Below are 15209 nucleotides of genomic sequence, written 5' to 3' on the forward strand. Positions count from 1 at the left end.
GCTGAACTGAAGCCCAGGGAGACCCTCGTCCCTCTCCCAGGGTTTCCATAAGCAGTGCACGTGAACTGGAGCCCAGGGAGACCCTCGTCCCTCTCCCAGGGTTTCCATAAGCCGTGCGCGTGAACTGAAGCCCAGGGAGACCCTCGTCCCTCTCCCAGGGTTTCCATAAGCCGTGCGCGTGAACTGAAGCCCAGGGAGACCCTCGTCCCTCTCCCAGGGTTTCCATAAGCCGTGCACGTGAACTGAAGCCCAGGGAGACCCTCGTCCCTCTCCCAGGGTTTCCATAAGCAGTGCGCGTGAACTGGAGCCCAGGGAGACCCTCGTCCCTCTCCCAGGGTTTCCATAAGCCGTGCGCGTGAACTGAAGCCCAGGGAGACCCTCGTCCCTCTCCCAGGGTTTCCATAAGCCGTGCACGTGAACTGAAGCCCAGGGAGACCCTCGTCCCTCTCCCAGGGTTTCCATAAGCAGTGCGCGTGAACTGGAGCCCAGGGAGACCCTCGTCCCTCTCCCAGGGTTTCCATAAGCCGTGCACGTGAACTGAAGCCCAGGGAGACCCTCGTCCCTCTCCCAGGGTTTCCATAAGCAGTGCGCGTGAACTGGAGCCCAGGGAGACCCTCGTCCCTCTCCCAGGGTTTCCATAAGCTGTGCACGTGAACTGGAGCCCAGGGAGACCCTCGTCCCTCTCCCAGGGTTTCCATAAGCAGTGCACGTGAACTGAAGCCCAGGGAGACCCTCGTCCCTCTCCCAGGGTTTCCATAAGCCGTGCGCCTGTTGTGTGCACCGTCGGTTTCCTACAGAACAGGTTCGGAGCAGGCAGTGGGGACGTGCCTCCGCCTTGATTGCTGCCCTTCCCCCTGTGTTCAGGAAGCTCCTTGTCTTGATTTTTCAAGGAGGCAAAAATGAGAATTTTAAGCCTTTGTAAAACATTATGGAAATGTCAAAATCAGTATACATTAACACGCCAAACTGAAGATGGAAATCAGGGAGTGGCAATTAGGAGCGTCCCAGGTCTGAGGCGCATACATACATCGCATGCGTGATCAGCCCGCACGGAGCCACAGAAGGGCGGCCTGTGGCTCCGTGTCTTTCCAGCGGCAGCTGGTGATTGAGATTGAGAATTTCACTCTTTAATTGTTTCTGAATGTATTCTTTTAGAGGTTTATTTTATTTTATTTGAAAGAGTTATGGAAGAGAGGGAGGGTGTGTGAGAGAGAGAGGCCTTCCATCCATTGGTTCACTCTCCAAATGACTGCAACCGCCTTGGCTGGCCAGACTGAAGCCAGGAGCCAGGAGCTTCTTCAAGTCTCCCACATGGGTGCAGGGGCCTAGCACTTGTACCTTCTTCCGGTGCTTTCCCAGGCACATTAGCTGGGAACTGGATCAGGAGGGGAGCAACTGGGAACTGAGCTGGTGATGTCCATATGGGATTAACCCACTACTCCTGCCCCAGTTACTTCCAAGGGTGAACTAGAAGCATGCTTTGGTGTGTTTTAATACTATTACGAATGTCAAACACTACAATTGTTACTTTATGGCTTTTTTTTTTTTTAAAGATTTATCTTATTTATTTGAAAGTTACACCAAGAAGTAGAGACAGAGGAGTCTTCCATTTACTGTTCACTCCCCAAATGGCTACGACTACTGGAACTCAGCTGATCCAGAGCCAGGAGCTTCCTCCTGGGTCTCCCACATGGGTGCAGGGGCCCAAGGACTTGGGCCGTTTTCCACTGCTTTCCCAGGCCATAGCAGGGAGCTGGATCGGAAGTGGAGCAGCCGGGACTGAACCAGTGCCCATAAGGGATGTCAGGGCTTTAACCCAATGCACTACTTTGTGTTTTGACAACTAACAAGTAGCACTGTTCACAGAAAGTCTGTATTTAGCACTCTTTGTTTCAGACTGTGCAAAACAATACAGAGTGAGCAGAATGCCCCTGTTCACGGAGCAGAACACGTCCGTAAGGAAGCTTTTGTAGAGGTGTCTGTGGTCTTCCTTTCCACTTTGCAGTTACTGCTTTGCGGGAGTATTTTGTGTACAAGGGGGAGAATCTGTCACGGAGAAGCCTGGCTTTGCTTGGACCTCAAGGCCGAGATGAGTTTGGTCTACGTGGTTAACAAAGTCGCTGCCCCGCGCTTCTGGTTTTGCGCTGCTCACTGTGCACTTCCTGTGTCTTCGGTGTGTTCGTGCTTTTCTTTGACGGAGGTTTGCCGTATCCCTCATAACTGACATTGAGCATCTGCAGATCAGAGTCCTTACCCTACAAATCCAGTTAGTATGGATTTGGAGATTTAAATATCGCATGGCCCTTGGATGCTTAGGATAATCCAGAGAAAGTCAGTTATGGATACGTGCTGTGCTTCCCCAGGGTGTTGCTGTTGTATTATTTTTTTCAGATCAGTCATTTAAGGGGCGGAGGCTGAGGGGTGAACACAGAGAAATCCCCTGTCTGGTGGTTCACTCCCTCAGTGCCTGCAGCACTGAGGTCCGGAAGCCAGGGCTGGACCAGGCTGGAGCCAGGGGCGCAGGGACCCAAGTGCTTGAGCCATCAGCTGCTGCCTCCCAGGGTGCACACAAGCAGGAAGCTGGGATAGGAAGTGGAGAAAGGACGTGAACCCAGGCTCTCTGATGTGTGCTGGAGGCAGCCCACGCGGCGTCCTAGCCTTCAGTCCACGTGCCCCACCCCACCCCCACATTACTCAGTGTAGCACCCGGCATTGCGTCTGAAATCCCCAGAGTCCTCTCTAACAATTCTTTTCACCACCACTACTCCTTTTGACTTTTTAAAAAAAGATTTATTTATTTACTTGAAAGGCAGGGTTCAGTGAGAGAGAGAGATCTTCTCTCCACTGGTTCACTCCCCACATGATGCAGTAGTCAGGGCTGAGCCATTCCGAAGCCAGGAGCCAGGAAGGCTGGATCGCCCATGTGGGTGCAGGCGCCTAAGCACTTGGGCCACCCTCCACTGTTTGCCCAGGCACATTATCAGGGAGCTGGATCGGAAGTGGAGCAGCCAGGTCCCGAATGGGCACCCTTAGGGGATGCCAGTGTCACAGTGGGGCAGCTTCACCCGTGGGGATGCCACACCACCCCCGTTTGCTGACTTTTCATCGGGCTTGGTTATCTGGTGTGAATGAGATGGCTGACATCACTGGAAATTCCCAGTGGAAACACAGGGCCGTGTGAGTGATGCCGTGTAACTTGGCAGTTGCTGCTACAGTCTCTCCTGTGGCTCAGACACATGAGCAGCTCATCCACAGGAACTTCTGCTCCCCAGGCATGCACACACCCTCGTGTTTCTGCTACACCTTCCCCTGTATCAGTGCTGGTTGGTGTGTTTCAGCGGAATGTCACAGCAGGAGGAAGTGGGAGCAGCTGTCCCCAGGGATGCCTGCGGGAACACAGAGGCGCATGACGGTCTTTGCCATGTGGCTTGGGGGAAATGTTTTTCCTGGTACTATCAGAACTGCTCGCTTGCGGTCTTGAGCAGCAGTGCGAGGAGGAGCTCTGGAGGATCAAGTGCTGTGCACTTTTTTGTTCCCCATCAGAAAGCGGAAGACGAGGATGTCGTGCTCACCCCTGACGGCACCAGGGAGTTCCTGACGTTTGAAGTTCCCCTCAACGACTCGGGGTCTGCGGGGCTGGGTGTCAGCGTCAAGGGCAACCGCTCCAAAGAGAACCACGCGGACCTGGGCATCTTTGTCAAGTCCATCATCAATGGGGGTGCCGCCTCTAAAGTAAGCAGACGCCGCATCCAGCAACAGCGCCCCTGGCTGACACCTGCCCTTCCCACCCTTCGCCGGGCCCTGGCTGAGGGAGCCAAGAACTCCCATGTGGTAGCAGGGACCCCAGCACTTGGGACATCTTCCACTGCTCTTCCCAAGTCGTTAGCAGAGAGCTGGATGGCAAGTGGAGCAGCTAGGACAGGAACTGACACCCATATGGGATGCCAGCAGCATTTTAGGCCTCACCTTTACCTGCTGTGCCAGGAAACCAGTCCCTCTACCCCATCTGATCATGTGAGAGACGCCCCATGCAGGAGACGCCCAGGGCTGTGGTTTGGGGCAGGGCCCCACCCCATTCTTCCTCCTCCTCTCACAGAGTCCATAGCCCCCTGTGGTGCTAGGGACTGGGATGGCCATGGATACAGAGACTTGGCCTGGGTCCCTTCTGAGAGCTGGCCCCCAAGGAGGACTCCTCTCCCAGGCCCCGTCCTGGGGGCCTCCCACTCTGGCTGTTGGCTCAGGGACCTGGTCTGTGTTTGTACCAGGGCCGTGGGCTTCTGTCTGGGGCTGTGGATGTCTTCTGTGGGAGTCTCTTTGTGTCCTCTGCATTGGTATGCACTCTTGGGGAGCAGATTATGATAATGACTTAATTTACAAGTGTGTGAATGATTAAAGTAGAGGCTGGCCACAGTGGCTGTGAGGACCCCATTGTGCTCCCCCGTGTGAGGGATCCCTTGGGATGCGGGCCCTCCCTGCTGCTGCCCTGTGTGTTTTCTAACCAAAGGAAAGAGCAGCCCTACTTCCTGCGTTTTCTTCCCAGGATGGGCGACTCCGTGTGAATGACCAGCTGATCGCCGTGAACGGGGAGTCGCTGTTGGGCAGGACGAACCAGGACGCCATGGACGCCCTCAGGAGATCCATGTCCACCGAGGGCAACAAGCGGGGCATGATCCAGCTCATCGTGGCACGGCGTGTCAGCAAGGGCGGGCAGGTGAGCAGGGCGCCCTCCAGGGCAGGGCGTCAGGAGTGAGCGGGAGGCACCACACGTCCCCTCTGGGAGGCGGCGTCCTGTCTTCATCCACCTAAGATTGGCTTGAGGGAGTAGCAGAGAAGGCAAAAGAGACACACACGGAGAGAGGGAGAGAGAGCGTCCGTGCACTGGCTGTCCCTCCCCAGAGGTCCTCAGCCAGACCGGAGCAAGGGGAAGCCAGCAGCCTGGGAGTCCACCCAGGTGAACAAACCTGGTGGCAGAGCCTCAGCCACCTGCGTGTCACCGCGGCCTCCCAGGGTCGTGTTCGCAGAATCGGAAGTAGCGGGGTGCTGGCTCCCAGGTTCCTCTGCGGGGGATGTGGCATCCCAGGCACAGCGTCAGCCTGCACCTCAGCCTTCCTTTCAAGGTGAAAAACCAGCTAGGGTTGGATTTGGTAACTGCTCTTGGAACCTGAAGGCTAACTTTCACCCATCTATGAGAAGGAACCCACCAGCTGTAGGATGACCTACAAAGTTCGCTGGATTTTGTCTTATTGAGGCTTGGCGTCCTACATTTTAAAATCAAATAAGATCGGAAGTGGAGGGGCAGAGGTTCAAACTGGTGCCCATCTGGGATGCTGGTGGCAGCCTAAACCACGGCGCACAGCGCCGGCCCTGCGAAGGTTCCCTTCACAGAAGGTGTTGTTAGGGGAAGTGGAGGTACCCGCAGTGAACTGGGGACCGGCATTCAGCCTCCATTCTCTTCTCACCATTCCCGGCCGTGCCCCAGGCAGCAGCCAAGCACGGCTTGGCTGACGGTGCTTTAGTCAAAGCCGCGTGGTGCTCCCCGTTGCCCAGTAGCATGCTGGGAACCGGCACCCCCAGATCAACTCGGGGCGCCTCTGTCCTTGAGCTTCTGAGAGTGGAAATGGTGGACTTCAAAGTGGTGGACTTTAGTATTCCTTATTCCTTGCAGTGTCATTTGCATACGGCACTTGGTGTTGCTGTTTCTTAGGCCGTGGTAAGCTCATTATGCAGTTCTGTCTAAAGCCTTACCCGAATGCTGTGCGTGGTGCCGTGCTGAGAAGCCTCTGGTCCTGGTAAGGAATCGGAGGAAGACAGAAGAGCCCGTTTCGGCTTCCACGGGGCCTGAGAGATGCTTCTGCTGCCGTTGTTCTTCCGTTGTGTTACTGGGACATCTTCTCCCGGGGTCCGGAGAGGGCGTGTGTCAGTGTTGATATCGGCACGGGGCATCCTGCTGTAGGAAGGGACCCCACGCCAGGATCACACGCTGGGCTCTGCCTCCTGCAGGCATTAGCTGGCCACACAGTTCCATCTGTCCATTTCAAACACCTTGTTATAGTCTCTCGTCTTCATTTTATCTTAGATCTTTATTTTTTTCCATTTTATTTGAAAGGCAGATGTGGGGGGGGGTGGTGGCAGGGAGAGAGAGAAGGGGCGAGTTGAGAAGACTTACTTTCCACCTGCTCCTTCACTCCCCAAATGCCCCCCATCAGCCAGGGTTGGGCCAGGCTGAAATTAGGACCTGAGGATTGCATCGGGGTCTCCTGTGTGAGTGGCAGGGCATCATCTGCTGCCTCCCAGTGAGTGTGTTAGCAGGAAGGTGGAGCGGAAGCAGAGCGGGGATTTGAATCCAGGCACCCTGATAGGGGATGCCGCTGTCTCGGGTAGCGGTTTGTCCTCTGGACCTGCGCCCTGCTCATCTGTAAATCGAGGGCTTGGCGTACTTCACTTCAAGAAGAAGAGGTTTACCAAGATCTTGGGATTGGCTGTCGTCTGCCACGTTTTTCCTTCCCTTCATGTTTCCTTTAAAGTTACTGGCCAGCTCCCTCACCAGCTGCTGTCTGGAAGACCATGGTGCCCTCCACTTGCCCGGCGCTGCCCGTGGGGACCTGCCCTGGTGGCTGCTGCTCGCCCGCGTTCCTTGCTGCTCACGCCTCCGGGTGTGCGTGTTTTTTGCCTGTTCCGCCCTTTTCGGTGAATCTCATGGCTCTGCCTGGGCTGCTGCTTTCTCGGCTGCACCTGTTCCCTGGCCGAGCTTCGTCCGTGGCCATCCGTCACCACCGGTTCCGGGGGTCTTCACAAATTTCACGGAGAGTGCAAATTATGAGAAAAGTATGTGCGGATTTCAGAGTATGTATAGCACCCAGATAAAATGACCCCTAATCCCTGTTTCCACAAGAGTGTGCAAGCTCCTGCCTCCGTATCCACGGGTTCTGCATCCGCAGCATCAACCACACATGGAGGGCACATAACAGCTGTGCACGCCCTGAGCAATGCTGAACCTCGGCTGTTTACATAGCATTTACACGGAATAGGTGCGTGAGTGCTGGAGAGGTGAGCACATGTGCCGGCTGCGCACCACGACCCTGCCCCTTTGTACCAGGGTTTTGTGTCTTTGGGGTTGCTGGAGCCAGGCCCCTGTACCTCTGCCCGGGGCCCTTGGTGAGTCCTCGCCTCAGCCCCTGGCACTGCACCATGGAGCCTCCAGCTCTCCTCTTCCTCAGGTGTGTACCTCGCTCCACACAGCCTCCCACTGGTTTCTCTCTTGGAATAGAAGTTCTGAGACGGCCAAGGCCCTGTCTGTGCTTGCCTGTCTGCCCCTAGGCTCCAGCATCCACGTGGATGGAGTGCTGAGGGCCACAGCCCTGCAGAGCCTGCCATTCAGCTGGGAAACAAGGACCTAGTGCTCCTCTTGGAAGGGGAAGCTCGGATAAGGTGCAATCGGGCAGTTTCCAGGTGTCCTCGGGGAAGCTCCGAGACGGCCCTCGCATAAGGTGCAATCGGGCAGTTTCCAGGTTTCCTTGGGGAAGCTCCGAGACGGCCCTCGCATAAGGTGCAATCGGGCAGTTTCCAGGTGTCCTCGGGGAAGCTCCGAGACGGCCCTCGCATAAGGTGCAATCGGGCAGTTTCCTGGTGTCCTTGGGGAAGCTCCGAGGCAGCCCTCAGATGAGGAGCAGTCGGGCAGTTTCCTGGTGTCCTTGGGGAAGCTCCGAGACAGCCCTCGGATGAGGAGCAGTCGGGCAGTTTCCTAGTGTCCTTGGGGAAGCTCCGAGACAGCCCTCGGATGAGGAGCAGTCGGGCAGTTTCCTGGTTTCCTTGGGGAAGCTCCGAGACAGCCCTCGGATGAGGAGCAGTCGGGCAGTTTCCTGGTGTCCTTGGGGAAGCTCCGAGGCAGCCCTCGGATGAGGAGCAGTCGGGCAGTTTCCAGGTGTCCTTGGGGAAGCTCCGAGGCAGCCCTCGGATGAGGAGCAGTCGGGCAGTTTCCAGGTTCCCTTGGCTGCTTTTGGATGGAGCTGGTGCTCTGCTTAGCTGTGTTTGAAAACGTTTCACAGCAGTCCTTGTTTTTCTCCTGACTGATTGACGGTTAGAGAACAAGACAGAGATCTTCGGTCTGCTGGTTCGCCCTCTAAACGCCTCCAAAAGCCAGAGCTGGGCTGGTCCATCCAGGAGCCTGGAAGTCCATCTGGGTTCCCACATGGGTGGTGGGACCAAGTACTAGAGCCCTCTCCTACTGCGTCCCAGGGTGTGCATCAGCAGGACGCTGGGTCAGAAGCCGAGCTGGGGATCCACGTTGGGTGTTCTGATGTGAGACGCTGGTGGTTGCACAGGAGTTGGAACCTGGGCTAACTCCTCCCCTTCTTTACTTTTCTGAAGAAAGAGAAAGGTCCTCCCCTTGTTGACTGACCATTGCTTCAGCTTTGGAAAAGCAAGAAGAGAAAAACTGGTCTCACTTTCCCAGAAGGTAGCTCTGTGGACGGGAGTCCTCACCTGCTTCCTTCCTTGGTGTCCACGGTGGGCTGTGCAGAATCCTGTTAGTCCTGTGCAGGGTTCATGTTTCCTAGGCAGGGCTGTGGTGTAGCATAGCTCCCAGTCCTCGCCTTCCCCTCCTTTGCAAGGGGCTTGTGTGAAGCCCATCTCAGCACCACAGCAGAGAGTCCCCCAGGTGAGCTTTTGTCTCTGGCCCCACTTGGAGGGATTCAGTCATCAAGGACTATTTGAAAGTCAGTTCTTTGTCTGGTTTAATCCTCTTACAGTGTGAAAACAGCCTTAGAAAAGGAAGGGGCCTCAGGTGCCACGCAGGGCACTCCTCACTTTGTAGTGCGGGCGGTTCAAGTCATTTGCTTAATGGCTGCAGGGCCTGGTGCCCAGGCAGTCACACAGCAAGGCATCCTGGCCCCTGGCACACAGGAGTGGGTCTACTTGGATGTGAGGTCTTGCACACACACACATGCACACGCGCGCGCCCACAAGCTTTCAGAGAGGGTGGGGTCTGCTGCACTTGGGCCCTGAAACACCACCGCCCGCCTCTTCATCTTCCCTCCCTGTGCACCTGTGCTTTGGACACCTGTGCTCCCTGCAGTGCGTCCTTGAGGTCTGGGGGCAGTGGCTCCAGCTCAACAGGAAGTGGTGCCCTCTGCCATGAACGCCACGACCAGGGCACCCGGGTGTCATTTAGGGAGCACCTCTGTCACTGCCGTGTCTCGGTGAGTTTCGCAGCCTGGTTATTCAGCCTGTGCCGGCAGCAGTGGTGGGATGGGGTATGCTCTCCAGTGTGAAATGTCCAAAAGGATCAGCTCTGCCAGTGCTAGCCGGACTGCCGGTCCTGAGTGCCCAGGGTGGAAGGTCACCACAAAGCACACCGAACACCAGACAGGCTGCCTCCCGGTGCAGGAGAGAGCGGCAGCCTGTGCCGGGGAACAGGGCGTCCATAGCTTTGCTGGGGTAAGGACGTGGGAGCAGCAAATCCCCTTAGGGAGGGAGTGGCACTTGTGGTTGGGCTGTTTGGTCACCTGACTGGCAGTGAACCAGGCTGGGCTTAGACTCCAACTTACTGTACAAAATGGCCATGGGGCCAGAGCCCGAGATGGCGCCACAGGTAAGACCGTACCACTTTACCAACACTGGGGTGTGGAGGCCCAGCCTAGCCCGGCCCACTCCTCAGTGGCTGTAGTGGAAGCTCTTGAGGCACTTTCTTTTGGTCTTTTTTTAATTGACAAATAGTAAAATTCCTTCATTTTGGAAGACAGTTCTGTGCCTTCTGACAGAACCAAGGGGCTGTCTCAGCACCACTACCACAAACAAGGTACAAAATGGTTCATCAACACCCCTCCCCCCTGCATCTCTCCTTTCCTCCATCCTTTGGGCTGGGTACCTCTGCTCCGTTCTCTTCCCTGTGGTTGCGCTGCCGCGGAATGGCACATAAATGACGTCCCCGGTGGATAACCTTGGTCATGGAACCTGTTGAATCCGACTTCCTCACCTGCTACGGTGAGTTTGAGATGAGCATGGCACCCATGGCCTGTCCTCTTTGTCGGTGAATAATGCACCCCGTGTGGGTGTGCCACCGTGTGTTTGCTCCTCGGCCGAGGGTCCTTCGGATTATTTGCAGCTTGCTAAAACAGTCATAAGTAGGTTTTTATGTTAAACACAGGTTTTCCTTTCATTCAATCAAACGCCTGCGAATGAGAGGTTGGATTGAGACGTCAGTGCATGGTTAACTTTATATGTAACTGCCAAAGTATTGTTTTGCATTCTCACCAGGCACACAAAAAGTGTTCCAGTTGCTTCACACCTTCCTGTGCCTGTGGGGTTGCCAGTCTTTGTGTTTTGTCTTTCTCATCTGTGAGTGGTATCACGTTGCAGTTTTAATTTGCACATCCCTGATGGATAACAGTGAACAGAACTCATGGTTTTGTTTGCCATCTTCGTTGGTTAACTGTCCAAACCTCTTGCTCAGGCCAGGCGTGTGGCCTGGTGGTCATGGGGACGCTTTCTCGATGTGCAGCACCGTTCGGCTCACTGTACAGCCCAGTGAGAGTCTGCTCAAGCCCTCAAAAATGGTATGAGCTTTTTAAAATTATTACTTTTAAAAAAAGATTTTAGCTCTTCCTAAGAATGTGTCAAGTATATAATGAAACGCTTACTCATTGGTTAATACCCAGGTTTTTGTTATGAAAGAGCATTTGTTATTTTCTGATCATGAAAGCAATATTTGGTCATTTGAATATTGTCTCTAAAAGGGCTCTGTATTTTTACATTGTTTTCAGATGTTGAGGGTATTTCCTTTTTATTAAACCTCTGTAAGTAAATGATACTGATTTATGGGGATCTTTGTTGTTCACTTGTTGTTTTGGGGACAGTGAGCACAGAGTGGAATACATGCTTGGATAAAGAATCAGGAGCAGGAGTCCCCTTTTACATCTGTCAGTGGCTTTAGCCAAGGGCTGCACCACCTGCACTGGTCTCTGTGATCCTTGGAAGGGGCCAGCAGCCACTGGTACCAGAACAGAATTAAGTGGACCTGCAGAAAATCTTCCCCATTTCAACAACAACTGACAGTGTCGTGAAAATAGCCTTTGTTTACTCTAGCGGCTTCTTCCAGCTAAGCTGAATTTTGTTCAGGTTTTCCTGGTGGGAGCCTGCCTGCGGGGCTCCTGGCTGTGCCCTTCCCTCAGTGTGGCTGGGGCGCTGGCCCACACAGCTTCCTCTTTCTCTCGCACTGGCTCTCTCCAAAAAAAAAAAATAATCATCAAAAGATTTAAAACAAAGCCTTGTTCCCCAAACATTTTTTTTTTTTACAAGAAATGAAAAGGCATTGTGTCTGCAGTGGAGTATTTCTGCGGTTGGCTGTTGATGTCTTCATTTACATCTGCCTTTTCAGATGCAGATGAGCCGCGGGTCTGGAGACGGGGAGGCCGGAGCTGTTCCCAGGCAAACCTTGGCCGGCCAGGTTCTTTCTGAACGGGACTCATTGTTTCTCAGCCGAAAGCCCTGCCTGCGCTATTTTCTTAAATGGAATTTTTATTGGACGTTGTAAAATTTTAGAACAGCCTGTTGGGATACTTAGGGTTTTCTCATGAAGGGAATTTATAAAGGTTTTATCATTTGGAAAGCTGCAGAATTATATAGGTCAATGAAATGTATGTTAAGGCAAACTTGTGGATAAATTGCCTTCAGATACAATAAATTATTGTATAAGCAGCAGGAGTTGTTTATGGAGAGTTCTGTAGCAAGTCTTACAATGCATGTCCTCATTTAAAAGGCACAGTTGTCCCTGAACGTAGGGAGTCTTAGCATTTGGAGCTTCATTTTTGCCTCCCAGAGTATCCTCAAGTTTAGACCCTGAATTCTTCTAAAAATGTTCTTTTATGTCTATGTCAGAGACCTTGAATATTTAATTTCCTTTTCCATAAAGCTGTCAGTTGCCGTCTGCAATTAAAAAAAAAAAAAAACTAGCACAATAAATCCTCATTTCGCAGCGCGAACCTTATCTGGTCTAGCGCAGGGGCGCAGGCGCTGTGGCCCTCCCGCAGCGGGCCGCGCCTGCAGCGGTAATTGTGCTGACCTTCCATGCTTTCTGGCCTCCCGGTGCTTATCAGGCTGGGAGCCATACGTCTGCCTTCAGAGCTTCATTAAACCGCTCGTTTATATGAGCAGACGAACGCCTCCAACAGAAACCACCACTCCCTCAGGCGCAGGGACCGCAGTGGTCCGAGCTCTTGTCTGCTCCTGCCCTCTGGGGCACGGGCTGCCACCACAGCATCCCGGGGGGAGCCAGGGCTGCCGGGTGCCTCCCAGAGCCCACGCGGCGAGGCCAGTGGCTCAGTGTACTCTGTCTCCCTGGAGCGGATTGTGTCCGGGCCTCCACAGCATACACGTGTGACTCGGGGGGAGAACATGGTGTGCACACACGGCTGCTGTCAGGAAGGCTGTGTGGTCACTGATGCTTGGTCAGACAAAGGCCCCTGGGTTAGGGTTAACATGGTGCATTGTGTCCGTGTGTGAAGTACACCTGCTGTGTGCTGTGTGGGACACGTGGTCCCTGCTTCTGTACTGCCACGCTGTGGACCTGTGTAGTAGATCCCGTGCTGTCCTGTGTCTGTGCTGTGTGGGGACACGTGACCCTGCTTCTGTACTGCCACGCTGTGGACGTGTGTAGTAGGTCCCGTGCTGTCCCGTGTCTGTGCTGTGTGGGGACACGTGGTCCCTGCTTCTGTATTGCAGGGCACACTGTGGACGTGTGTGGTAGATCCCGTGCTGTCCCGTGTCTGTGCTGTGTAGGACCACGTGGTCCCTTCTGTACTGCCACGCTGTGGACCTGTGTAGTAGATCCCGTGCTGTCCTGTGTCTGTGCTGTGTGGGGACATGTGACCCTGCTTCTGTACTGCCACGCTGTGGATGTGTGTAGTAGATCCCGTGCTGTCCCGTGTCTGTGCTGTGTGGGGGACACGTGGTCCCTGCGCACGCTGTGGACGTGTGTAGTAGGTCCCGTGCTGTCCCGTGTCTGTGCTGTGTAGGACCACGTGGTCCCTGCTTCTGTATTGCGGGGCACACTGTGGATGTGTGTAGTAGATCCCGTGCTGTTCCGTGTCTGTGCTGTGTGGGGACATGTGGTCCCTGTTTCTGTCCTGTGCACACTGTGGATGTGTGTACTAGGTCCCGTGCTGTCCCGTGTCTGTGCTGTGTGGGGACACGTGGTCCCTGCTTCTGTATTGCGGGGCACACTGTGGACGTGTGTAGTAGATCCCGTGCTGTCCCGTGTCTGTGCTGTGTGGGGGACACGTGGTCCCTGCGCACACTGTGGACGTGTGTAGTAGGTCCCATGCTGTCCCGTGTCTGTGCTGTGTAGGACCACGTGGTCCCTGCTTCTGTATTGCGGGGCACACTGTGGACGTGTGTAGTAGATCCCGTGCTGTTCCGTGTCTGTGCTATGTGGGGACACGTGGTCCCTGCTTCTGTCCTGTGCACACTGTGGACGTGTGTACTAGGTCCCGTGCTGTCCTGTGTCTGTGCTGTGTGGGGACACGTGGTCCCTGCTTCTGTATTGCGGGGCACACTGTGGACGTGTGTAGTAGATCCCGTGCTGTCCCGTGTCTGTGCTGTGTGGGGGACACGTGGTCTCTGCGCACACTGTGGACGTGTGTAGTAGGTCCCGTGCTGTCCCGTGTCTGTGCTGTGTGGGGACACGTGGTCCCTGCGCACACTGTGGACGTGTGTAGTAGGTCCCGTGCTGTCCCGTGTCTGTGCTGTGTGGGGACACGTGGTCCCTGCTTCTGTATTGCGGGGCACACTGTGGATGTGTGTAGTAGGTCCCGTGCTGTCCCGTGTCTGTGCTGTGTGGGGACACGTGGTCCCTTCTGTACTGCCACGCTGTGGACGTGTGTAGTAGGTCCCGTGCTGTCCCGTGTCTGTGCTGTGTGGGGGACACGTGGTCCCTGTGCACACTGTGGACGTGTGTAGTAGGTCCCGTGCTGTCCCGTGTCTGTGCTGTGTAGGACCACGTGGTCCCTGCTTCTGTATTGCGGGGCACACTGTGGACGTGTGTAGTAGATCCCGTGCTGTCCCGTGTCTGTGCTGTGTGGGGACACGTGGTCCCTGTTTCTGTCCTGTGCACACTGTGGATGTGTGTAGTAGGTCCCGTGCTGTCCCGTGTCTGTGCTGTGTGAGGACACGTGGTCCCTGCTTCTGTACCTGTGCACACTGTGGACCTGTGTACTTGGTTATGCGCTGTTCTGTATGAAAAGTTGAGTGACAGGATACCATGATTCTAGTCAATTTCTCGGAGAAGAGACTTAGGTCCCGTGTATTGCTGATGACACCAAGCTGGCCAGTGTGGGTTGTGGGTAATTGCACCGTCACGTATACGAGTGTTTGCATCTTTACCCACAGGTCTACAAGCAAACTGCTGAGCCACCCTTGTGCTTGCTTCCCATGGAGTGTGCCTTTTCCAGAACAGTATCTAGTGTCGGATTCTGAAGGGAACTGGAACTGGAGTGCAATGGCACAGTAGTAGCCAGATAGGGTTCTTTGAGAAGGTCTTCACTGTGCACGTTTTGCCCCTTTGTGGGCGCCGTGTGGAGGGTGCAGAGCGCTGGTGTTCGGGCAGCACTGTCCTCACGCCTCATCTTGGTACCTGGTGCAAGGTCCTGGTTCCTTTGGTTCCCAGCTGGACTCGGGCCCATTGTTCTCTTCCCTCCATGGCGTGAATGGCTGCCACTGCTGATTTTCTCTCGCCTTCCTCCCTCCCCTCCCCCTCCTGTGCAGCTGAAGTCGCCTGGGAGCCCTGCTGGACCTGAGCTGCCCATCGAAACAGTGTTGGAAGACAGCGAGCGGCGGATTTCGCACTCACTCTACAGTGGCATCGAGGAGCTGGAGGAGTCGCCCGCGAGGAGCGCTGCTCTCGGTCGGATCGTGGGTGAGTCAGGGTAACTGCGTGTGTGCCACGCTTTCCTGTGGCTCCGTGAGTGCGGAGTCCCCTGGGCAATGACCAGCAAAGTCCTCCGGAAGCGCGGAGATGAGGAGCGCCCTGGCACGCTGGGTGTGGAGCGGGTTTCAGACACTGTTGCTGTGCGGAGAGCAGAAGGGAGAGGGGATCCTCTGCAGATGCTCCCCAGCCGTCGAGATCGTCTTGGCTGGTTTGGGTCAGAGGTGCAGCTGTGGTATGCGATGGTTTATTGATAAGAAGGAGCGTTCCCAGTAGCAGTACTGGGAGAAGC

At 55.0% G+C, this 15209-nt stretch overlaps 1 protein-coding gene across 13 annotated transcripts in view; it reads left to right on the forward strand.

Moving 5' to 3' along the window:
• Nucleotides 1-15209, forward strand: part of PARD3 (par-3 family cell polarity regulator) — a 528240-nt gene that overhangs the window by 299396 nt on the left and 213635 nt on the right. For all 13 annotated transcript variants that reach the window (XM_062211210.1, XM_062211216.1, XM_062211204.1 and 10 more), the window contains 3 exons: nt 3544-3732; nt 4541-4711; nt 14758-14908. In XM_062211210.1, coding sequence (XP_062067194.1) covers nt 3544-3732; nt 4541-4711; nt 14758-14908 — 511 coding nt within the window. The remainder of the gene's footprint in view (nt 1-3543; nt 3733-4540; nt 4712-14757; nt 14909-15209) is intronic.

The sequence above is a fragment of the Lepus europaeus genome, chromosome 14 (genome assembly GCF_033115175.1).
Source record: "Lepus europaeus isolate LE1 chromosome 14, mLepTim1.pri, whole genome shotgun sequence".
Classification (NCBI taxonomy): Eukaryota; Metazoa; Chordata; class Mammalia; order Lagomorpha; family Leporidae; genus Lepus; species Lepus europaeus.